We start from the raw sequence: 24,472 nt of genomic DNA, 5'->3' as shown, positions 1-24,472 counted from the left end.
GGCTGCTTTTTGTAGCAAGCACACCACAGCAATTTTAGGTTCAAACTCCTAAGAGTAGAAGCCTTTATAGCACTAGTTTGACCAACTTTGTGAAAGACTACAGGGCAGGGAAAAAGGCAGGGCAGAGGTGGGAGTGTCTTCTGCTTTAGCTCCTGCGCTCATCATCTCACATGAGTTTAGGGGCTGCTTTTTTCTCCCCACTTCTCCCTCTGCCTTGGTTTCTCAGGGGTGAGGGAAGGAGATCACAGAAGGTGGTATGTGAACCATCCTTTCAGAAGGCTTCAGCTGCAAATAGGGACAGACATCTTTTGCAACAGCTGATAGTCATTAGCTTCCAAGTACCAGCAAGGAGAACACCTGGCTATAAGGTGAATTACTTTGAAGGAAGGTCTAGTATTTATAGTTCATTCACAATTCTTCCAGCCTGGGTGTGGTTTACCAGTCAGGAGTTAGTTTTACCATAAGTAATACTACCTGGTAAAAAAGCTGAAGTTTCACTTTCATAAGTTTTTAGGGAAACAGAGCTTAGGGGAAGGTGAGCCCAGGGTTTCAGGGTTACATGGTCTTTTCTTCAGCTATTCAGCAGATAGAAAAACCTGAAAATTATTCTTTCTGCTTTTTATCTTCCAAAAAAATTGTTTTTTGCTTTTCTTTGTTCTTTTGGTTTATGAATTGGACATTTTTAAGGAAAAAAGTCTTTATTGTTACCTTAGATTTCAAGAGGTAGCAGCTATATGTATATGTTTTCAACTGACTATATTTAATGAAAAGTTCCAAGAAAGTTACTGAATATCTACTAAATTAAAATACATTGCACATTATCTCAATTATCTTTAAAAATGGATGTTATATAAGCAATTTTCCCTGGAAAAGCAAAATGTAATGGGTGAAAAAAACCCCTCTCTTTCCCTTGTTTTACAGAAAGAACACAATAAGATGTTTTGTTGTCTGTTGTCATAAAGAGCACATTTCCATATGAATGAGCAGAGAGGAAAGGATTAGTATAAGATTGGTATAAGGGATTAGAATTAGTATATAAGGTGGAGTATATTATAAAATGCTCCTAGTTAATAAATACACAAAATTGAACAAATAATTCTTAAGTTTTAAATTTTTGATATTGCAAAAGAATACACATATTTCTTTATGCTCATTGTATATGTACATTTGCATTTCAAATAGGTTATTTTGAAGCTATTGTTGTGATTTAGGTTTTTATATCCCATGAAAGACAGACAGTATTGTATCATCTCAGTAGTAGTAGTTTGCAGCAAAGAGCACAGATCTCCCTGAGACCTTAAATTTAAATGAAAAATAATGCTTAAAAAATAGTCACTTGAATAATTTCAAGAAAAACACTAACACTGCTAAAAGAATTCTATATAAAATTCTTCTGGATTTACTTTAAGGAGTAGATTATTATTAAATTCCAATTATTACTCTGAAAGGGATTCTTCTAAAAAACTTTTATTTGGATAAGCAGTCCCTTATATTTTATTGTTATTGTTAATTTCTTAACCTATTTATTTCTATCTAGCCTAGTTTCAAGTTGCAAATTAGGAAGTAAGTTGAAAGAATTGATGAAGTCATATATTCTTTATACCAATATACTTGACTGTGACACAAATTGAAATAGAATATTAGCATTTTATACTTTTCAATTAGTGTTTACTATATCTGTATTTATAAAGGATGATTCATTTTATTAAGTACTTAGGGGTTGAAATGATTAGAAGTTAATAAAATGATAAAAATAATTTCAATATTATATGTGTTTTAAGCTTCTTTAATGTCATACTTTTCAAGGGAAACTGAATGGTGCTCTGATTGTTACCTTTTATATTATTTTGCAGGTGCAATTTCTTGATTATGAATCAGTACCATTTGGTCAGAAAATGGAAAACCTAATGCAGATTAGAGAATTTGCCAAGGAAGTGAAAAAAAGAAATATTTTATTATATGGCCTTCTCGTATATTACCCACAGGTAGGTAAAATGTTGGTCTCTTCAGATTGTATGTTTTTTAGACTACAGTTTTATTGGTGGGAACCTGATTTTGTTAAAAGCAAAGAAATATTAAAAAAAAAATTGGGCTGGTAAATTACTTATCTATTCATGTTCTGCAGCAGGTAGAAACCCTTGACTCTAAGGGAAAATTAAAAACCAAAACAAGTGTTTTGATTAGGGGGAATAAAAAAGATGAAAATTGACAAAGATCTCACACTAGGTAGCCCACATAAAATTGCCAGATATGCAAAGAAAAATACAGAATCCCCAGTTAAGTTTGAATTTCAAATAAATAATAATTTTATTTTTAATTCCAATTTTGGAATTTGAAATTTGAATTTCATATTTAACTGGACTCTTGTATTTAACTGGCAACTCTAAGGTCACAATCTTAGCCGTTTGTATAATTTAAAGTTGTTTATTCCTTTAATGCTGTGCTAAAGATGTTGGTAATCAAGACTTTAATCATTTGAAAGCAGTGGCTGGCATTTGGGTTACATGAGGGCATGGTATTTAACTAGACAAAAACTTACTGTCGCTGTCTTTTAATAGCGAGTTACTTAAGCTGAAGGCAAAATGAATTAGCATTCTAGATTCTTTGTGCAGAGAAATGCTATTTAAATCAAACTGTTTGGAGAATCTGTTAGAGAAGATGGCTTTGCCCTTTGTGCATAGATACCTTTCATAGAACTTGCAGAAAGCTTCATGGTGTCTTAGAGCTGTACCACATAGGAGTCAAGGAAGTAAGATAGTCAACTGCTTTTGTTTCTAGTGGTCTGGAATAAAAGTGATTTGGTACTATATGGTTGATGAATAACAGCTATTGTTTATGAAATATTTAAGGTGCCTTTTTAGCCTGAAGGTAACAACATTTCTTTTGAAACAAATGGATTTTCGTTGAATATAAGGGGCATCTTTTAGCCAGTTCCTTGGTTTTCTTTAACTTTGAGGTTGTTTCCTCTGCTTCTGACAGAGACAAGCATGACCTCCAGTTGGTCCTAAGGACAAGGCAAAGTTTAGTTCACTTAGGATCATGGAATTGTAAAATGTTAGTGCCGTATGGTTCCTGAAGTCAGCACAACCAAGGCCTAAAGAGAGACATATAGTTGCCCAAGGACATAAAACTGGCAGAGTAAGAATAAGAACTCAGGTCTGTATCTTCCTTCAGGAATGTTTCCTCTTCAATATTGTCTTTGGTTGTACCCTAGATTAACGTGGTGGGAAAAAGAAATCAGTTATTTCTCTTGTGCCATGCAAAGGAGTCATGGACTAATGCTATGCTATACAGGTATAAAATAGTGTTCACTCAGGAAAGCCTCAAAAGCTGGGGAATGGTAGAGCACACACAGTTCTGGACCTCTCTTTGTCCTATGATTTAGACTAAGCACAAAGGGTCTGTAGCTGACTTTCTAGTGGAGGGTCTGGTTGCCAGTTGAAATGGAGCATGGAATTTCAGAGAAAAAGTATGTTTTAGCATAAGTATGTCCCAAATGTTACATGGACCATATTTGCACAAAAAATTCTTTATCGTTATTCTGAATTTCAAGTATAACTGGGCATCTTGTGTTTTATTTGCTAAACCTGGTAACACTTGTAGAGTTCATATTTACATAAAAGCATTCATTTTTTTCGCACTTGACGTATTCTACCCTTTTATGGAATGGAGTACGGTGAGTATCTATGTGACTCTGTACCTATGAAGGCTCCCTGATTGGAAAAGTAGCCTTGTTGAAAAGGAGGAGCCTTTGCAGCCCACTGCTTGGTATCTGACTGCTCTTTTTAAGCACACTTGGACCTGCTAAGCCAGCTGTCTACTAAGTTACCAAAAGTGGCAAAAGGTGGTCCTGCAAGCCCTTCAGGATATGTCTCATTACTTTAGGATGCAAAGATAGTTTACTTAGGTGTTGCTTGTCTCTTCTTAACATTTCAGTAATGATGTTTCAAGTATGTGAAAACGTTTAAAATGAAAGGTTTACTTTTGTCCTTAAAGACACAGATGTGAATTGACTTTTACTAGCCCAACACACTGTCCAATACATAATTCCACCTTAAAGAGCATTTACTAAGAGATCCTGGGATGTTTGTTAGATATGCCATTAAAAAAGAGCTGTGGTTAAAAATTTGGAGAGGCAGCAGTGAATAGAGTTAAACAGACTTCTTTAATGAGGGCTTCTCACAAATCCTTAACATACTGATGAGCATTTCATATCTCCAACCTGGGGACAAGGGCTATGCCATTTTCCATTTTCTCCTGTAATCCTTTAACCATAGATAAATCATGGGACTAATGTTCCCTAAAAGAAACTTTGAGAAACACTCCTCACAAGTATACCGTTAAGTAAAGAAAGCACTACCTCTGTACAGTCTTTTTCTACTTCAGTACTAATTTTTCCATTTAGTTAAAGCAGTACTTCTAAAATTGAGTGCCTCCTTGACACTGCAAACAGCAAGGATATGAAGATGTATAAGGTGGAGCTTTCATTCACTGTTTAGTGAAGAGTGTTGGTCTGTGCTTTCCACTGTGCTGTGAGATACAACTTTTTGTAGTGTTCATACACTGGACTTGTTCCCTAAATCTAATTCATCTCTGTAAGAGCCATTAGATGTTTTGTAGGTAGTTATTGTGTATGCTTCTAAGTCTCTGAACAGTGAAACCTTTCTAGATTTTTTTTTAAAACTATTTTTTGTAAGACACTAGCATCAGGTGCCTCTTCTTTGGATAGCTTTTCAGTTTATTGATAGCCCCTCCTTGGAAGAGAGAATGTATTGAATTGACTTCTGTATCTGTGTTACACATATGTTCTTTCTGGCTTAATGAAAACCTCCCTTGTTATGTATGTGATATTTCTGTTAATGCAGATAGTCTTGATATTTGGCCGCACCTTCACAGTGTCGATGTATATGATGTTTATAGTTAAATAGAATTACGTAGGCTTTTTTCTTTTGAAACACATGATGCTATTAAACCTCTGTTTGTGTTTGTATAGAGTTCTTTTACACACATGTATGGGAGTTTTTGTGTTTGGCAATTTTAAGCTGATTAGTTTTATTCTATTATTTCAGTCTTTCATTGTCTTTTTTGATCTAGATTATAGCATATGATTAATTAGCTATAGTTTTCTTGCATCATATAATTTACAAATTAGATGTCATCTATATTTTGTATATACCTTTAAGGAAAAAATAGATTTGGATAAAGCTAAGGATTGATTCCTTCCTTAGTATCTATAAATGTTCTACAATGTTGTCTGTGATCAATTACTGATAATTTAATAATTCAGTCACTGACAAATGCATCTAATTTTATAATAGCTCAACTCAGTTTCTCCATATTTTCTTTACTGATATAAGAAACTTTAACAAATACTTTACTTAACTCTAGATAAGCTTTATGTGTGTGTTTTTTCTGCCTTTGAGAGAGATTATTTGCTAAATTATTGAATATGCTAGTTTCTTATCTATATCACCATAGTAAGGCACTATTAACTTTTTTTCCCAAAATTGACTTTAAAATATTCTAGTGGCCTCAAAAAATTAATAATTTAAAATGAGCTCTTCGTGGGTAGCTTAAACTTAGAGTTATAGATCAAGTGACAGGCTTCACTGTGTATATATATGTATCTATACATTTATATACACACACGTATATAACTATAAGTAAGAAATATTGGACCATAGTATAAAGTTTTCTAATGTTATCATCCAGTTTTCAGTTCCTCAAGTTGTAAACAAATCAGGAAAGATTTGAAATTTATGCTCTAGACTAGAAATGTAGCATAAAGCTTGCCTTTACAATTTGTTGAATGAATTTAAATCAGGTCCTATCCCTTTTTAAAAAATACCATACAAAAATAACTATGAATAATTAAAACCAGTTTTTATAGTTGAGTCTATATAAAGGATCTTAGTCCCTTTTTAAGTGTTACTTTAAATAATTCTATGCATAAAATATTATTCTTCATCCTGTTAATCCAGCTTTGTTATGCAAACCGTCATTGAGGTCCATGATATAAAATTATGTGTTTGGGGAACATGTTTTAGTTATTTGAAAATCTGTATCTGATAATATGGCAGTGAACATATACAGACTTAGTATTTCTGTCATGAGCTGTTCAAGCCAGTAGCTTACAGTTTACAGTCTTAATTTTGTTGAAATCTAAAATATTTTTATGATAACTTTGTTTTTTAAGGCAAATATTTGTGAGTTTATATTTTAAAATAATATTCCTTAAAACTGTGATAGTAAGTAAACTGTTTCCCTGAGTTCTGTGAGCCATTCAAGAAGCGGATTGTAGGAACCCGTGACCTATAGCTTGTTGGTCAAAAGTACAGATGGCATCCGAAGTAGAAGTCAGCCTGGTGGGACTGAGCCCTTAAGCCTGGGGTGTGTGGTCAGTGCTAACTCCAGGTAGTGAGTGTCAGAACTGTTTAGTGTGGGAAAAATAAAACACACATTTGGTGGCAGAAGTGTTGAGAACAGAAAAACAATCTTTAGGCCAGTATAAAACTTGCTGTATCTATTATCTACCCAATCCCACCGGAGGTTTTCCAAATTGTGGACATTCTTTCAGCTTAGGTGCCTAGTGAAAATGTTGTGAATCAGCGTCCCCAGCAAACTAACAGTAAACATGTAGCATGAAAAAGAAATTAGACTCTGTTGTCACTGTAATACAACTTCAGCTATACTGACCATTTTACAGGTAAAACGTCTAGGTTACAACGATATTATTCCTTTGATTAGTAACTTTTTTGTACAGACATTACAACATTGAATAATCCACTCAACTGATTTTTGCACTCAGCTTTACTTATCCACCGTCTTCACAAAGATATCATGAGACATCTTATTAGGTGTTTTCCTGAAGTCCAGATCTGAGATTTGTACAGCTGTCCCTTGCTTGAGTGATCTACTGGTATTCTCAAAGAAAGAAATAAGTTTAACTTGTTTAAATGAACATACATTCGACCCCACTAATAAATGATTGATTTTCTACGCCAGTAGCTTTTTAAACACTTTTAAAACATCTTAGAAAAATCCCCAGCTGACAATATTATAGTCACCTGAGGAATTAAATATACAGATTCCTAGTCTGTACCTCCCTGACTCTATTTCAAGAGATCAGGGATATCCCTGGGGCTCTATGTTTCACAAGCTCAAACTGTGATGAAAGTTTAGTATGAGCCAGATTTAAATGACTGATGCAGGTCAGTGGTCCTTCATTACACTGGCATGTTGGAATCACTGATTTCCCTTTGTAATCTGTGTAGGACTGTCACATCAGTGGAAGCTCTGATATGCCAGGTGGTATAATAGAATGTTGATTAAGTTTGGTAAGGGAGTGAAGAATGGCCATTTGAAATAGTTTCTCAGGTAACTGAAATCATGTCTTCGTGTTCATTAAGGACAACTGTTCTAAACACTCAAAAACTCTCAGTAAAATAGGGCAGTTATATTGATAAACATAATTAGTTGGAAACAAAAAAAGTGTATAATTGATTGTTTAAAAGATGGATTTTGAAAAGGTATTTTGTAGCTTTATAGAATTAAGAGTCATAGAACCAAGATTGGATACTAGCTAGCCAGGAACAGTACAGTTAACAGAAATGCTCAACCATCCTGTGGGACTGTGCTAAGAAAAATGCCTCCCATCCCTGATTCTGCTTATATAATATGCCAGGGAACCATGGGTAGGAACTCTACCATAGCCGATCCATAAAATGAAGAGTCTCTTCCCTAGATCTAGTCTCCTTGTTCTGGCACCACTTCCACCTTCTAAGTCTCCTCCATGTGCATGATAGAATCTATAGAATTATGCTACAGAATCGGGGGAAATATAGCTTGGTTTTTTCTCTGTAGTCTCTATAGCGCAGAAATGAAAGATGCGCTGTGGTTAGGGAAGGCATTGCTTGCGCCACTTCGCAATATCAGCCCCATCTATGTTATAGAATCCTGTCTTAGGTTGGAATGAAATCAAACAGAGCACCTTTAACCTGTGTTTACATTCAAGGGCTTGTTATTTGTCTATATCCAGGCTTTCCATATGGTGTCTGCCACAAATATACATTTTTAAATACAATTTTGCATATGAACTTTTATAATAATAAAATTTGCAAAGTCTATAAAGTTTATCTGTAGCAGTTTTGTATTTAATCTGTGCATTTTATGTACTCAGGGCTTTAGAGATGAGTCACACAGGTTCATGGTTAAAGAGTTTCCTAAAATGATTATAACTGATTATTTCTTACCTTGAATTAGTATCTTCCCCTTAACTGAAAAACAAGGTATATGACCCTGAACAAGGGATGTAAGTTTTCTAGGCCTTGGATTCTCCATTTTAAAATGCAGAAGTCAGAACTTCTGTTTGAAAGCGTTTGTCGGATGAGAAAGAGGAGACATACGAGGTGTGCAGGCTGTGTCATGTGGTACCATCAACCATCTCTCACTCTGACACGGGAATTCTAGAACTGGGCCTGGGTTTTCTTTCCTCTCCCTATGTGACCATAAACTTCACCTATACTATTATTTCCTTTATTTTATTCAGAATTACTCATTGTTTGTGTATTTTGTTCTAGTTCACAGAGGGAACTGTTCTCCTTTTTTTGTCAGACACCTTAATAAAGTAGAAGACAAGGGTGGTGCCTTAGTCTGTTCTGCTGCTATAGCAGATAGCATAGGTTGGAGGCTGGAAGAGTGAGATCAGGGTGCCAGCGTGCTTGAGTTCTAGGGAGTTGTTGGTTGCAGAGCGCTGTTTTCTTATTGGATGCTCACAGAGCAGGGAGAGGGTGAGACCTCTAGAGACCTAATTCTATGGACGAGGACTCCACTCTGATGAGTTATCACCAACTGAAGGTCTCTCTTCCTAATAGCGTCACGTCACGTAGGAGTTAGGATTTCAACATATGAATTTGGAGGAGGGGCACAAAGATTCAGTCCATGACAGGGAAGGAATTAACATCCATTAGAGAAAGGTTAAGGGAAATACTAAATATGTTAGCACGTCAGGAGTATGTGCCGTTTATTATCTATTCCTTATCTTCTGTCTCCTTTCTTCTTTGTACTGTCATTTTACTGGGTTTGATACAGTGGGAAACAGGACTTTTGAAAGCAATAGTTGGCTTAGTGTTTGTAAGATGGGGCCATTGGAAAGGACTACATCAGGCAGAGCTACAGAAAACAAGTCTTGAAGAGGTCAGGGGTAAAACAGGGGAGCCCCTTACCTTCTCCCTGCTCCTGAATGCCACTGCTCTCTTCCTACAACTACTGCAGCTCTGGGAGGCATATAGAAAAAGGAGGAAAGTTACCAAAGCAGTTCTGTAATTTTTTCTTTTTTAAAAAACAATTGTTTGTAAAAGACTTATGAGGATCTTTTTATAAACCTCCAAAACAGGATGTGAAATGGTGAAATGAAGTTGTTTGGCAAAACATTAAATTAGATAAAGATGTGTAAATTGTTCTTCTGTCCAAAGTGTAAGCAAGATCTCTCTACTTGATGAATTAAGTGCTATTGTCTTTCTCTGTTGTCTGGGTTTTGAAGGTTTTGTGTGTACTATAAAGGACATCCAGAAAACATTCTCGACAATGAATCTCTTTGTAATTACTTCAGGTAAATTCAAAATAAAACATTAAGAACTACATGAACAGGTCCAACTGCTCTCGGATACCGTTGTGCCAAAAGACCTGAATTTGTAGGATGCAATTTACACCAGTCTTTCCTCTCAAATGCACCCCATTTGCTCTGTGTTCTTAGCCTTCAAGTGTGTGCGATCACTTGGAGAACAGATAGGTGCATGCTATCAAGTAGCAGAACACAGATTTGTTTTTAATGAAAATCTTTGGGGAGATTAGACTTAAAACTCTACTCCCTGCAGTGAGCAATTACTTGGAATTTAGCTGAATTATTTACTAAACTCACATTACTTTCCACGCCATCATACGGCATGTACACCAAACACGCAGCACCAAATCTGTTTACGGAAACCCATAATACCCTGTTCAGAGTAATCAGGCTTTTCAACGTGGGAATGTTGATGAGACTAAATATTTTTCACTTTCAAATTGTTTTGGCTTTTATTATTTAGATTTAGTCATTCTTTGGGAAAATAGGAAGGTTATGAAAGATAATGTCTCTTCAAAACTGTGTATTTGACGTAAAATAGCTAGCTAGTGGGAAGCAGCTGCATAGCACAGGGAGATCAGCTCGGTGCTTTGTGACCACCTAGAGGGGTGGGATAGGGAGGGTGGGAGGGAGATGCAAGAGGGAGAGGTTATGGGGACATATGTGTGTGTATAACTGATTCACTTTGTTATAAAGCAGAAACTAACACACCGTTGTAAAGCAACTATACTCCAATAAAGATGTTAAAACAAACAAAAAAACAACTGTGTGTTTGAAAAACTGAAACTATTTTCAGGGAGTTTGGTTAGCTTACTTGGCAGCCTCATCAGAGAGAGTAGCAATAAGCTATTATACTTAGACATATCTAAATGAAATGGATTATTACTTACAAACTTCTGCTACAGAACTCTCCTTCATTTTTTTGAATAAAAAAAGCAAAAGTATGAATGAAAAAGACCATGGAAAATTCTTAATGAACTAAATCCTTTGGACAATGTATTAGCTAACTATCACTGCATAACAAATTACCCCAAAACTTAGTTGCTTAAAACTACCTATATAATCTGACAGTCTCTGTGGGTCTCTGGCTCTGGGTCTATCTCAAGGCCACACTGAGAATGGTCTGCTTCCTAGCCACTTAGCTGGCTGTTGAAAGGATTCAGTTTCTCTGGGCTGAGTCTTCAGTTCTTCACAAGCTCATGGTTGGAGGCCAGCCTCTATTCTTTGTCATGGGGGTTTGTCCATAGAGCATCCCACAATATCAGAGCAAGCAAGAGAGAGAACGAAGACACAAGTCACAGTCTTCTGTAAACATAATCACCAAGTGACATCCTGTCACTTTTATTGTATTCTGTTCATTGGAAACAAATGACAAAGTTTTACCTACACACAGGGAAGGTGATTCACATAGGGCATGGCTACCAGTAGGTAGTGATCGCTGGGAGCCATATCAGACGCTGCCACCACAATAATAACAGAATGCTAATATTACAGCCTAAAAACTATATTTCTTGCTACCCACTCCAAGCAAAGCAAGGGGTTTGTAACCTAAATAGGGCCAGAAATGTGTTAAGGTGAAAAACATGCACACAGATTTTACATATATATATATATACGTACATACATACACACGTACATATGATTACACAAACTTACTTTTTTCTTGACACTTGAATAGAGTAGTAACAGCTAGAGACAGTATAGCAGGGAAGTGGGGAGCCAACGAAATGGAAGCTTAGTTTTATGTTATCTGTACAATTTTAAAAAGCTTGATTTAGGTCAGATCCGCATCAAATAAATTAGGGAGCATATATTCATAGATAGGCTCTATTATTTCAGTTCAGGTTAGTGAAGCTAGTATTACAAAATAATTGCTATAAAATGGTGGCTTTGCATTTGAGGGAGTTGAGACTCATTACAGTGGAGCATATAACCCAGAAGTGTTGTGTCTCAGAGGCCTGAAAAACAGTTTCCAGGAAACAGAGTTGCTGTAGTAAGTCAGGAGAACTAGAAATAAAAAGAAGCCAGTGAATCTCACAACTGGAATCGTTTTGGTAATCTTCAGGGAAGATGTGTTTGTGGACTTGTAGAAAGCATTGAGAAACTTCATTGGGCGTTATCTGATTTCCTGTAAACTGTTTCTCCAGTAAAACTCCTGTCATATTACTAACATCAATGAAAAGTTGGAAATAGGATCTAACTTCATTCAATACCCAAATTCTGATATTTTAACTAATGAAATAGAAAAAAAAAATAGGCATGGCAAATAGGTTGAGTAATTATTCCGTGGGAAGTGGAGAGTTTTCTAATGCATGTGGCATTATTTCAGCCCTTTGAAATAAAACATGTTGTGTATATATATATATATATATATATATATATATATATATACTGTTCGCAGCAGTTTTATGTAGAATTTCCTTAAATAACATTAGAGGGAGGGAGATATCTTTCTCTGTTTATTTTCATTTTATGTAACTCTAATTATCCAAACTGCAGAAGCAGCTGTACAAAGAACTCTAAAATTGCAGTGTTTAACTGAATCAAGTGGAGAGAACATGATGTGTATGTTAGAGGACTTGAAAACATCAAGCAGAGTGGGAAGTGAAACTAGATAGAAGCAATGTGAAGTCAAGATAATAAAGATTTAGCATTCAAAGCCAATGGCAATAAGTCTGAATACTTAGAAATATTTGGGGCCTATTGACTTTTAGATATTGCGCGTCATTTAGATTAAGGGTAACATTTCCAAAATCTGGGACTGTCTAAGGACCATGTTCCAGGAATGAGAGTTGGTTGTATGTAAATTCCTTATTCTCTGCCCTAAACCATCAGGATTTAGAAAAGATAATAGTTTGTAAATTTAGAACATGTGTTTATTGTCTCTGAGAATCCTATCAACATTTCTGATTATGAACACAAAGGAAGTATAGAGGGACCTTCTCCATTGAGAGTCAGGAAGCTATGAGTAATGTTTGGCATAAAGATTTGTGTATAGAAAACAGTGAAGTTTATTAGTTTTCCATCCATCTCATTACTCATCTTTGACAACTGGTAAGGAAATATATTTTAATTAAGCTTCAACTTTCTGTTACTGAATGCATAATGGCAATTATATACTAATGCTATTAGGAAATGAGTTGGTTTAATAACAAACATATCTACAATCACTCTTTTAGAATCTGGATTTTAATGGGCAGAAAAAGCACAGATGTTTTACAAAGACACCATTCATGATTATTATTATGCTTCGGTCAGTGTTTATATTTTGTATGTTTCTAATCACTATATCATGCTGAAATCCTATATAACGAAGAATATAAGGAAAGAATGTTCAAGAGTACCACAGACAATTTACCATTTTTTTCAGCTAAAATTATTTATTTTAATCTTTTGCATTTTTACTCTATTTCCTTTTCAAAAATACGATTCTCCATGTGTATTTATGGCCTAAAAGCTTCTGAATCGTAATAAATTTCATAACTAGGCTACAGATCTTCTGCTATATGGACAGACTTTTTACAAGGGGATTCAGGAACACAAGAATTTAACGTTTATTATAGGACATGCTGTACTTTTTTTTATTGTTTACCACAAAGACTTTTTCATTAAAAGATTCAAAGAGAGGAAATTTAATTTTTGTTCATAGGCTTGCAAGCTGAAATTCGGGCAATGTGAAATGTATTAAAATAGAGACCATTAAAGTAATCTATATACCACTTACTGGTAGTATGTCCTTACCTTTGGTTTGTAGGTTTGAGCCAATCTTATGCTCTATTCTTGATAGTGAAGTCAATTAAAAAAATTGATTCTCTAGTGAGGATATGCTGCTTTGAACAGATACCAACTACCAAATATCAAGTTACAGGCAAAATTATTAAATGTATAAATGAACAGATTTATGGTTTTCTAATGCATCTGTATTATACTGTATGTTTCTAGTTCCTTTCTAGTGAAAAATCAGGCCATTTCTTATTTGTCTACTGGGTACATATCTTTGATTCTGACTTAATCTGTTTAGTTTTGAATTTTAAATAGGAATAATAAATTTGGTCAATATATGTATATACGAGGATTTAAAATAATTGTGCTATATTCTTCATCATCTTAGTCCTTTTGTACCTTTATTAAATTTTTGACTTCATATTTAAGATGTTTTGATGCAATTAAGGATTTAGGCTCTTCAGAGAGGGTGGTCTCTTCTCCCTCTTTTAAGAAAGTCCAGCATTAACACAACATTATTAGTACTCTTTTGACCTTCAAGAGAAGAAATAGGCTAAAAACCTAGATAAGAAGTTGCTAAAAATCTAGTTACTGAATTCTCAGGTCCGGCCCATGATGAGAATAGGCATGACCCCTAAATCTAATTTTTTAGATGGAGATGTTACAAAATTAAAAAAAAAATACATACTGATCATAGAGCAACAATTAAAACACTCAGTGGCAAACATTTCTGAACGTTGATAGCAATTTCTATAATGAAGGCATTGCATTTACCCTAAAAAATAACCAGTTGAACAACTATATAAATGACTGGGAAGCAGCTTAATAATTTTCAACGAATGACCTGGTCAGTATGATTTCAAAAAGCCTCAGTCATATTTTCCAAAGTCGTGCTGCTTCTTTCATAGTTACCGTTTTTTCTCATAACCTAAAAGAACACCAGGCTTTGCCAGCACCATCACAAGAACGTGAGTTTTCTTCACAAATATACTTTCTCAAGTCAAGTAGATCATAAGTGAATGCTTCCTACCTTTCCTCAAATTTTTACTGAGTGTTTTAAGGCCTTGGGAAGAAAGACAAGGTTTGTGGGTTGTTTTTTGTTTTTAAATATGTGCAAGGCCTTTTGTAAGGCATCTTGAGGAAGTCAAATGGTGGCTGAGACTTGACCTTCGCCCTCAGGGAGAGGTTATACTGAAGGAACTATATCAGGTTAATTAGATGTTATAAATGCATAACTTCTGCTTTTTAGAGCTTAATTATTTCCACAGGTATGTGTTTCCCAGTGGTTAGCTAAGCAATAACAAACGTGGCCCTTGTGGTAAGTTCATGACAATAATGGCTTTGGCCAAAATGTTCATTTGTTTTTTTCCATAAGTTGGCTCTAGTAGCGCTTACTTGTCTTTAACTTCATTGAAAACAATTTTATTAGCTTGTTTTGTGACAGCTGTCATATTAGCATGCATTTTCTAAGAAACTTATCAAAATTGATGAATTTTTGTATAGTCATTTTAATACTGAAGATGGGAGAAAACAACATTTTCGGCATATTATGCTTTATTATTTCAAGAAAGGTAAAAACGCAAGTGAAACACAAAAATCATTTGTGCAGTGTATGGAGAAGGTGCTGTGACTGATCGAACATGTCAGAAGTAGTTTGCGAAGTTTCATGCTGGAGATTCTCACTGGATGATGCTCCATGGTCGGGTAGAACAGTTGAAGTTGATAGCGATCAAATCAAAACAATAAATTGAGAAGAATCAACGTTACACCACGCGGGAGACAGCCAACGTACTGAAAATAGTCCAAATCAAGCGTTGAAAATCATTTGCACCAGCTTGGTTATGTGAATCACTTTGATGTTTGGGTTCCACATAAGCTAAGCGAGAAAAACCTTCTTGACCATATTTCCACATGCTACTCTCTACTGAAACGTAACAAAAACGTTCTGTTTTTAAAACAAGTTGTGACGGGCAATGAAAAGTGGATACTGTACGATAATGTGGAATGGAAGAGATCGTTGGGCAAGCGAAATGAACCACCACCACCACACCAAAGGCCGGTCTCCATCCAAAGAAGGTGATATTGTGTATATGGTGGGATTGGGAGTACTCTATTATGATCTCCTTATGGAAAACCAAACAATTAATTCCACCAAGTACCGCTCCCAATTAGACTAAACGAAAGCGGCACTCGATGAAAAGCATCCAGCATTAGTCAACAGAAAATGCATAATCTTCCATCATGATAACGCAAGACCGCATGTTTCTTTGATGACCAGGCAAAAACTGTTACAGCTTGGCTGGGAAGTTTTGATTCATCCGCCGTATTCACCAGACATTGCACCTTTGGATTTCCATTTATTTGGGTCTTTACAAAATTCTCTTAATGGAAAAAATTTCAGTTCCATGGAAGAATGTAAAAGGCACCTGGAACAGTTCTTTGATCAAAAAGATAAAAAGTTTTGGGAAGATGGAATTATGAAGTTTCCTGAAAAATGGCAGAAGGTAGTGGAACAAAACGGTGCATATGTCGTTCAATAAAGTTCTTGGTGAAAATGAAAAATGTGTCTTTTATTTTTACTTAAAAACCAAAGGAACTTTGTGGTCAACCCAATATTTTGCCTTTTGCCACCAGCATGGCTGGTTCTGTGGAAGTCTGTACCTTCTAAAACCCTATATATTGCACTTGAGATTACAGATCTTTTCAGCTAGTGTATCTTTGGGACTTTATAAGAAAGCATATGTGCTAAGGTAAAATAGGAGAGAGCTGTCTTGTTTAAGCCGTTGAGAATAGTGAATTTCCTGGCTGACTAAAATGTACAGTAAAGAAAAATGATCAGTAAAATTCCGAAAACCTTACCAAGTTTTTATTTTTAAAAAATCTTAGAAAAGTTTGAGAAATTACTAAATTTGTTTGTACTGTTATAGCTTATGTAGCTTTAACGAGGTGTATGAAGAAGGGGAATTTTCCTCTCCAGGACATTTCGTATAACTCTAAGTGCTAAACTCAAGTGGAAATTTTAGAATTCTGTAATGGTTTCATCAGGTATCCAAAGTTTGGATACAGTGGCTAAATTACTGCTAGCTCCTAGCTTTCTCAGTCAGAGTTTAAGTTGGTTTATACTTTTTGGATATGAATTTGATTCAGATTTCCCTTTGTCTCAGTTCAAATGTCATGTATTATGTCTAATATGTTATCTTAGATGGGAAACATGAAAGTTTTTAGTCAAAATGCCAAATTCACTAAGATTTTTATTTTAAAAAAATGTAGACTATGCAATGTTTGCAAATTATAAAATTGTAACTTAGGTAAATAGATTGATAATTTTTAATGAACTGGAAAATAAACATACGCTTGCCATAGTTTGTTATATAACATAGAACTGTGAATTAATTTCATCTTTAAATATTCAGTTACCTTGAAAATAGTGACATTTTGTCTCTGAAACATATTATGTAGTAATAAATGTGTGTAAATCTACTTTATGTAGCTTTCTGTTAATGTATAAATTTCAGTATTTTGCTTCCTGAACAAATTTTATGATCATTTCAAAACTTAAAAAATGCAGCATTTATGTCAGTTTCAACTAAGTTTACTGGAGGCACGATGGATTTTTAAGCCAGTTGAATTAATTGGGGAACTAATTGGCCTATCAGTTGGGAAATTTTAATTGTAAATGTCAGAAACAAAACACAAATCGCTTTAACAATATAACTGAAAAATTCAAGTTCATGGCTTTATGCATTATAGGACCCCAGATGCTCAAAGGGGGGACTGCCTCTTTCTATTGTCTGTCTCTTCTCCACCCCTCTATATACCCAATAACTTGGGTCTTTATTTTCATGTGGTTTTCTGAATAGTATCAAACATAAGCACCAGCTGCTGCAGGTCTATATTCTGTAAGTTTAGTAAACTCAGTGCAGAGAGAATATCTGTATCCTAGTATCTTCAACAAAAGTCTTGGCTCTCATTTTCATTAAGCTTATTTGTAAAACGTGTCTTTATTTTCTGATTCAATTACTTTGGCCCATGTAGATGTTCATTTTATTAACCAGGCCTACTTCATATGCCCACCTTTGGAGCCAGGTTAGCTCACCCAAACTACATGGATGAGTACAAGGGTTGGGTGCCTTCCCAAAAGAAAATTGTGGTACGATTCCCCACAGCATGGGGGACAGGCTGGACAGGCCGAAATGATAGATTATTAACTATTCATGTTATGGACTACATGTTTGTGTCTTCTCCAAATGCATGTGTTGAAATCCCAGCCGCAATGTGACAGTATTAGGAGGTGAAGCCTTTAGGAGATAAGTGGGTCATGAGGGTAGAGACCTCATGAATGGGATTAGTGCCCTTATATTCTAGAACATGTGGGGATACAAGAAGAAGACAGCAATCTGCAAACCAGGAAGTAGGTTCTCAGCAAACACTGGATCTGCCTGCACCTTGATCTTGGACTTCCCAGCCTCCAGAACTGTGAGAAATAAATATTTGTTGTTTAAGCCACCCAGTCTATGGTAATTTATTATAGCAGCCTGAACTGATACAATTTTTAATTTGGGAAATTTTTCTATCTTAGTAAATGTGTAAGATAAAGACACAAAATATCTGTGTCCACATGATGTTAATTTGGGTGCTTGTTTACTAATTAACTGTGGAATTACAGAGTATCAGATTTTTAGGGGACCTTAAAATGCAGGTAGTCAGACTCTTCTCGAAATATTACCAACTGTAGTTATTTTTAGCCACTTGTGAAGTGCACTGTAACTTATATATTGCTAAAATATAGTTCCACTGTTTGGAAAACATTGACTCTGAATAATGAAAATAGCCACTATTTGCCTCATCTTCACTCCACCATGCTCCCTGAGAGAGGAAGGAGAGGATGGTCACTTTCTGAGCGTCATTCTTTGTTTTTGTGGCAATGGGAGGAAATGGGTTGAAAATGACTGTTCTATCGCATCTATCAGCCTTGCCATAATTGTCTTTTTCATAGAAAAAAAAATTAGAGCTTTCATGTATTTATACTGTTTATCTAAACGCTTAGTTTCAGTTTCCTTTATTGTAATTTTTTTTCCAGATGTGATTTGTATTGTATATATATTGACCTTCCCTTTTCCCACTCTGGTACTCACCATCACCTATCATGCTTGTTCTCCATAGCAATTTAACACAGTCTGCGCACAGTGCTTCTTATTTATATGTGCTTATTACTCACCTCACTCACCTAATATGTGAACCCTAAAAAGGCAGAGGTGTGTGTGTTTATGTGTATGTGTGTGTTTTAATCTGGTTTACCGATTTAATTCTAGTATATGGATTGGTGCCTAGTACAGAGTAGGCCCTTAATAACTATATGTTGATATACTAACGTGTACTGTGCAAAAATGAACGTATACTTGCACATATTGTCAAAACATAATAGATTTGAGTGGTATCCTTACCTTTCTGATTTAAAGTACCGTCATCCCTTGGTATCTGCAAGGGATTGCTTCCAGGACCGCCTGCAGATACCAAAATCTGTGGGTGCTCAAGTCCCTCATATAAATTGCCTGATACAGTTGGCCTTCTGCACCCATGGGTTCAGCATCTGTGCATACGGTGGACCAACTGTGCTATACTTCTCTGATGCTTTCTATTAATGCTGCATTCCTGAAAATGTATAAACTATTAACAAAAAAGGATTAAACCACATTTATGTTATCAGTTGAATTTATAGAGGTAAAAGTTATAATGAACTCCAAATTGTAAGTCAATATCATTCATAAACATGAGTGCCAATTGGCTTCTCCCAGGGATTCAGAGACAGTTTGTTATTAAAAAGCCTACTACAATAATTTGCCATGTATTCAAACTAAAGAAGAAAAATATTATCTCAAAGTTGGAATAAAAATATGTGATAAAATTGATCACTAGGTCATGATAAATTCTTAGCAAACTGAGGGTAGAAGTAAAATTTCTTAACTTGCTAAGTGATATACCAAAAATTTAAAGCAAACATCAAACTTAATATGTATTGGGAACATTGCCTTTAAAATAAAGAAGATGAAAGGAATGGCCACAATCACCATTTCTGTTCAACCTTGTTCTGAATGTCCTAACTAGCACAGTAAGACAAAAGAGAGAAATAAAAAGTTTAAAGGATTGGAAAGTAAGAAACAAACCTTATCAGTATTTGCAAATAATATTATCTTATTAGAAACTTTGAGAATCTGCAGACCAATTTTTAAATTTAAGAACTCAGGAGAGTTTTGCATATATAATCAACATACTAATAAATTTTTATTTCAACATAAGAACAAACAGAAACTTTAAATGCTATCTTTTATTAAATAGAATTATACTAAGTGGTGGGTGTGTATTCCTTTGATCTCCTTTCAGCTTACAGGGTCTATAATTACTCTTAATTCATTTACCTTACAAAGAATTTGATTTCTTAGTGTATTTATATGTTGAAATTATTTATCTTCATTCTTAGACATAGCTCAAAAATATTGAGAGAAGAATGTTTAGAAAAATATAAAAGCAGAAAATTTTAAATTAATTTTTTATTGGAGTATAGTTGATTTACAATGTTTTGTTAGTTTTTGCTGTACAGCAAAGTGAATCAGTTATACATATACATACATACTCTTTTTTTTTTTTTTTTTTTTTTTTTTTTTTGCGGTACGCAGGCCTCTCACTGTTGTGGCCTCTCCCGTTGTGGAGCACAGGCTCCGGACACGCAGGCTCAGCGGCCATGGCTCATGGGCCCAGCCGCTCCGCGGCATGTGGGATCCTCCTGGACTGTGGCACAAACTCGTGTCCCCTGCATCAGCAGGCGGACTCTCAATCACTGCGTCACCAGGGAAGCCCCATACATACTCTTTTTTAAGATTCTTTTCCCATATAGGTCATTAAAGAGTACTGAGTAGAGTTTCCGGTGCTTTACAGTAGGTCCTTATTAGTTATCTATTTTATATTTAGTAGTATATATATGTCAATCCCAATCTCCCAATTTATCCCTCCCCCCTCTTACCCCTTGGTAACCATAAGTTTGTTTTTTACCTCTGTGACTCTATTTCTGTTTGGTAAATAAGTTCATTTGTACCATTAAAAGCAGAAATTAAAAACCATGAAAAAAACTCTTTTTGAGTTGGAAGAGTTCAGCAATAACGTGAACTGCTAAGCAATAATGGGTTTTTATATCTATGTTCTAGATGTTTTTGTTTCAGGTTTCTGCAGGCTTTCTCACTGCATTATCATGTGAACAGTCATTGCCTGTTAGGTACCTGCTTTATTGCTTAAGGGAATTGCTGACATGCCAATTTATTAATCTTTCACAATATTAGGCATTTACATGTACGTGATATTTACATTTTGAAAAGCTGTGTGATTTTACTTTTAGCAAAATTTTTACAGAAAAATTTTAATGGACTTATAAGACATCTTAAGATAATGATAAAGTAGCTGCATCTTGATTAATTCAGTGGTGTGTAGAAATCAAATTAGGCATCAACTTACATTTCTAATTGAATCTTTAGGCCTCAGATTATTCTTTTTTTTTTTTTGGCTGCATTGGGTCTTCGTTGCTGCGCACAGGCTTTCTCTAGTTGCGGCGAGCGGGGGCTACTCTTCGCTGCGATGCGCGGGCTTCTCTTGTTGAGGAGCTCAAGCTGTAGGCGCATGGGCTTCAGTAGTTGTGGCACGCGGGCTCAGTAGTTGTGGCTCACGGGGTCTAGAGCACAGGCTCAGTAGTTGTGACGCATGGGCTTAGTTGATCCACGACATGTGGGATCTTCCCGGACCAGGGCTTGAACCCGCATCCCCTGCACTGGCAGGCGGATTCTCAACCACTGTGCCACCAGGGAAGCCCCCTCAGATTATTCTTGAACTCCATAAGTGTTTTGAATTCGTAGGAATATGAATGCCATGCAGAAAATATTTAATGCAGATCGTGTTCATAGTATTTCTAGATGTCTATTTTAAATGTAGCTATTCCTGTGATTAAATACTGTTCTTGAGGTAAGGAAAAAATATATATATTTTAATACTGTGTAGATTTGAGGTTTGTGCATTAACCCTTTCAATTTCTAGTGTGAGAGAATGCTTTTCAACATCCATAACATTTAACAGTTCATAGTTATGCTGAGGCATTCATCTGAATTACTGTAACGGTGAGAAATATACCACTTAGTATGTATTGAAGCATAGCCAGTTTCCTTCTTGCACGAGAACTCATCTGAGGTGGTAGAAATTCATTTATTTGTAGAAAAATAGTAATGTCCATAGAAGGAAAGGCATTTCTTTTGGAAGTTGACAGATCTTAAGGTGATAGTTTTGGAATAAATTAGAGTGAAACGTATGGTTGCTTGGGTCCATGAAATTAACAAAATCTGGTTGTCAGAAACACCATGAATAGATCTACATTAATGAATTCTCTAGTCAATACAAAAATACTTCATCAAGTAAGAAAAAAATCTTTTCTGAAGTTAAAGAAAAAATTTATGCTTTGAATATATACTCAGGAAATATACAAATTCTACTTGGAAAAGTGATTCAAGAGGATTTTATTTTAATGGTAATATGAAAATAATTTTAGTGTGTGTTTACAGGATTAGTGTTTTCTTTGTTTTTCTTGGCTCATTCTGCAGAGTTGCAACTTAGATTCATACTAAATGGTGTGTGTGTATGTTTATAGAATTGGTAGAAGACTTAAGGGCATCAATTAAATATTTTAGTTCTTTTATTCTAATCTAGTTTACTGGGACAGTTTTGTGCTATGATGTTAAACGAGATTTTAAAAATTAATTAGGGTCTTTGGACATATTCTTTATACATATCAAAGGCACTACTGTCAAAGATTTAAAAAAAAAACAGACACTAGCTGAAGCTATGAAAACAGATTTTATTCAGTAGCTACTGACTGAATACTAGGAGGAGCCGTTGAGTTCCATTTGATTTGTGTTTAGGTGAGTGGGCCTTTTAAAGGGAGAATGAAGGAGTGGGGAAGAGCTGAGAGAGTGCGCATCAAGTGAGAAATAACAAAAGGTTGGTCAGTATAAATGTGATGAGGCCAGCTGTGTCTGTCAGCTGGCCATTACTAACCTTATGATTCTGTCCTCCCACAGAGTCTGGGAGACCAAAGCCCTATCCTTCCTGATGATTACATTTCAAAGGAATGACTGAGTTTCTTGAGAAAGATCCTCTTGACTTGTAGGAGATACATATACATCTCAAAGGGACCAAGAAAAGATTCACAATTTTTTAAGTCCTTTTTAGTAACTCCTCTGAAGGGGGGTCAGGGGCTTATCTGGGATTTGCTGGAACAAACAGTAAATTCTACTGGCAGTGGTTTTTTTCCCTTGGGGTTAGGGTTATCCTGGGGACAGGGCCGTAGCGCTGTTAGAAGTTGTGCTAGAGTTTTGTCATCTCTTAGTGCAGAGGTTTGGGCAGAGTCTTCATGTGCCAAGAGTTCTGCAGTTCTCATGACTTTATGTTATACAAAACTCAAAAGGAAAAAAACCCCTAATTTTCCAGTAGAAAATAGAAAATTTAACATCTAAAGGAATGAAGGAGATACTGTCCTGAATTGAAAGTTTAGTTTTTTTGCATGTGAGACGATGCTAAGGTTTACAGATGTGTGTTTTCTTTTAAAATGTTGTTTTTTGTTTTTTGAGAAAAAGTGAATTCACATGGTTTTAAACTTAAACCGTATACAGTAGTACCCAGCGGAAAGCCTTCTACCACACTATCCACACCAGCCTGGTTCCCATCTGCTACCCTAACAGTAGCATCTGCCCTTCTCGGGTGTGTGATTTGGTTTCATAACTAGTTTTCTCTTCTGTACCTGAGAGCTTTCTTCAGATTCACAGTGGTGTAGTCATGGTGTAGGTGTGTCACAGTTACCATGTTTACCTTATTCTGTTTGACCTGGCTTTAGGTAGGTTTTTGCTTTTTTTTTTAGAGTAATGACAGATTCCAGAAACCCAATCCAGAATATCAAACCAACTCTTAGGGATTGGGCCTGTATTTTTATTTATATTTATTTATTTTTAAACATCTTTATTGGAGTATAATTGCTTTACAATGATGTGTTAGTTTCTGCTTTATAACAAAGTGAATCAGGTATACATATACATATCTCCCCATATCTCTTCACTCTTGTGTCTCCCTCCCTCCCATCCTCCGTATCACACCCCCTAGGTGGTCACAAAGCACCGAGCTGATCTCCCTGTGCTATGCAGCTGCTTCCCACTAGCTATCGATTTTACAATTAGTAGTGTATATATGTCCATGCCACTCTCTCACTTTGTCCCCGTTTACCCTTCCCCCTCCACATGTTCTGAAGTCCATTCTCTAGAAGGTCTTCGTCTTTATTCCTGTTCTGCCCCTAGGTTCTTCAGAACCGTTTTTTTAAGATTACATGTATATGTGTTAGCATACGGTATTTGTTTTCCTCTTTCTGACTTACTTCACTCTGTATGACAGAGTCTAGGTCCACCTACCTCACTACAAATAACTCAATTTCATTTCTTTTTATGGCTGAGTAATATTCCATTGTATATATGTGCCACATATTCTTTATCCATTCATCTGATGATGGACACTTAGGTTGCTTCCATGTCCTGGCTATTGTAAATAGGGCTGCAATGAACATTGTGGTACATGACTCTTTTTGAATTTCTCAGGGTATATGCCCAGTAGTGGGATTGCTGGGTCATATGGTACTTCTATTTTTAGTGTTTTAAGGAACCTCCATACTGTTCTCCATAGTGGCTCTATCAATTTACATTCCCACCAACAGTGCAACAGGGTTCCTTTTTCTCCACACCCTCCCCAGCACTTACTGTTTGTAGTTGTTTTGATGATGGTCATTCTGACCAGTGTGAGATGATACCTCATTGTAGTTTTGATTTGCATTTTTCTAATGATTAGTGATGTTGAGCATTCTTTCATGTGTTTGTTGGCAATCTGTATATCTTCTTTGGAGAAATGTCTGTTTAGGTCTTCTGCCCATTTTTGGGTTTGGGTTTTTGTTTTTTTGATATTGAGCTGCAGGAGCTGCTTATAAATTTCGGAGATTAATCCTTTATCAGTTGCTTCATTTGCAAATATTTTCTCGTATTCTGAGGGTTGTCTTTTGGT

At 35.6% G+C, this 24,472-nt stretch overlaps 1 protein-coding gene across 3 annotated transcripts in view; it reads left to right on the top strand.

The window, feature by feature from the left end:
* Positions 1-24,472, top strand: part of CRPPA (CDP-L-ribitol pyrophosphorylase A) — a gene marked incomplete at its 5' end in the record, with an annotated part of 305,540 nt that overhangs the window by 176,967 nt on the left and 104,101 nt on the right. For all 3 annotated transcript variants that reach the window (XM_082662257.1, XM_082662256.1, XM_082662255.1), the window contains one exon: positions 1,854-1,985. In XM_082662257.1, the coding sequence (XP_082518383.1) occupies positions 1,854-1,985 (132 nt within the window). The remainder of the gene's footprint in view (positions 1-1,853; positions 1,986-24,472) is intronic.

Source organism: Grampus griseus (assembly GCF_964374135.1).
Source record: "Grampus griseus genome assembly, chromosome: 9".
Taxonomy (NCBI): Eukaryota; Metazoa; Chordata; class Mammalia; order Artiodactyla; family Delphinidae; genus Grampus; species Grampus griseus.
Note: the sequence above shows the minus strand (reverse complement) of the source record. Positions and strands in the feature narration are given on the sequence as shown.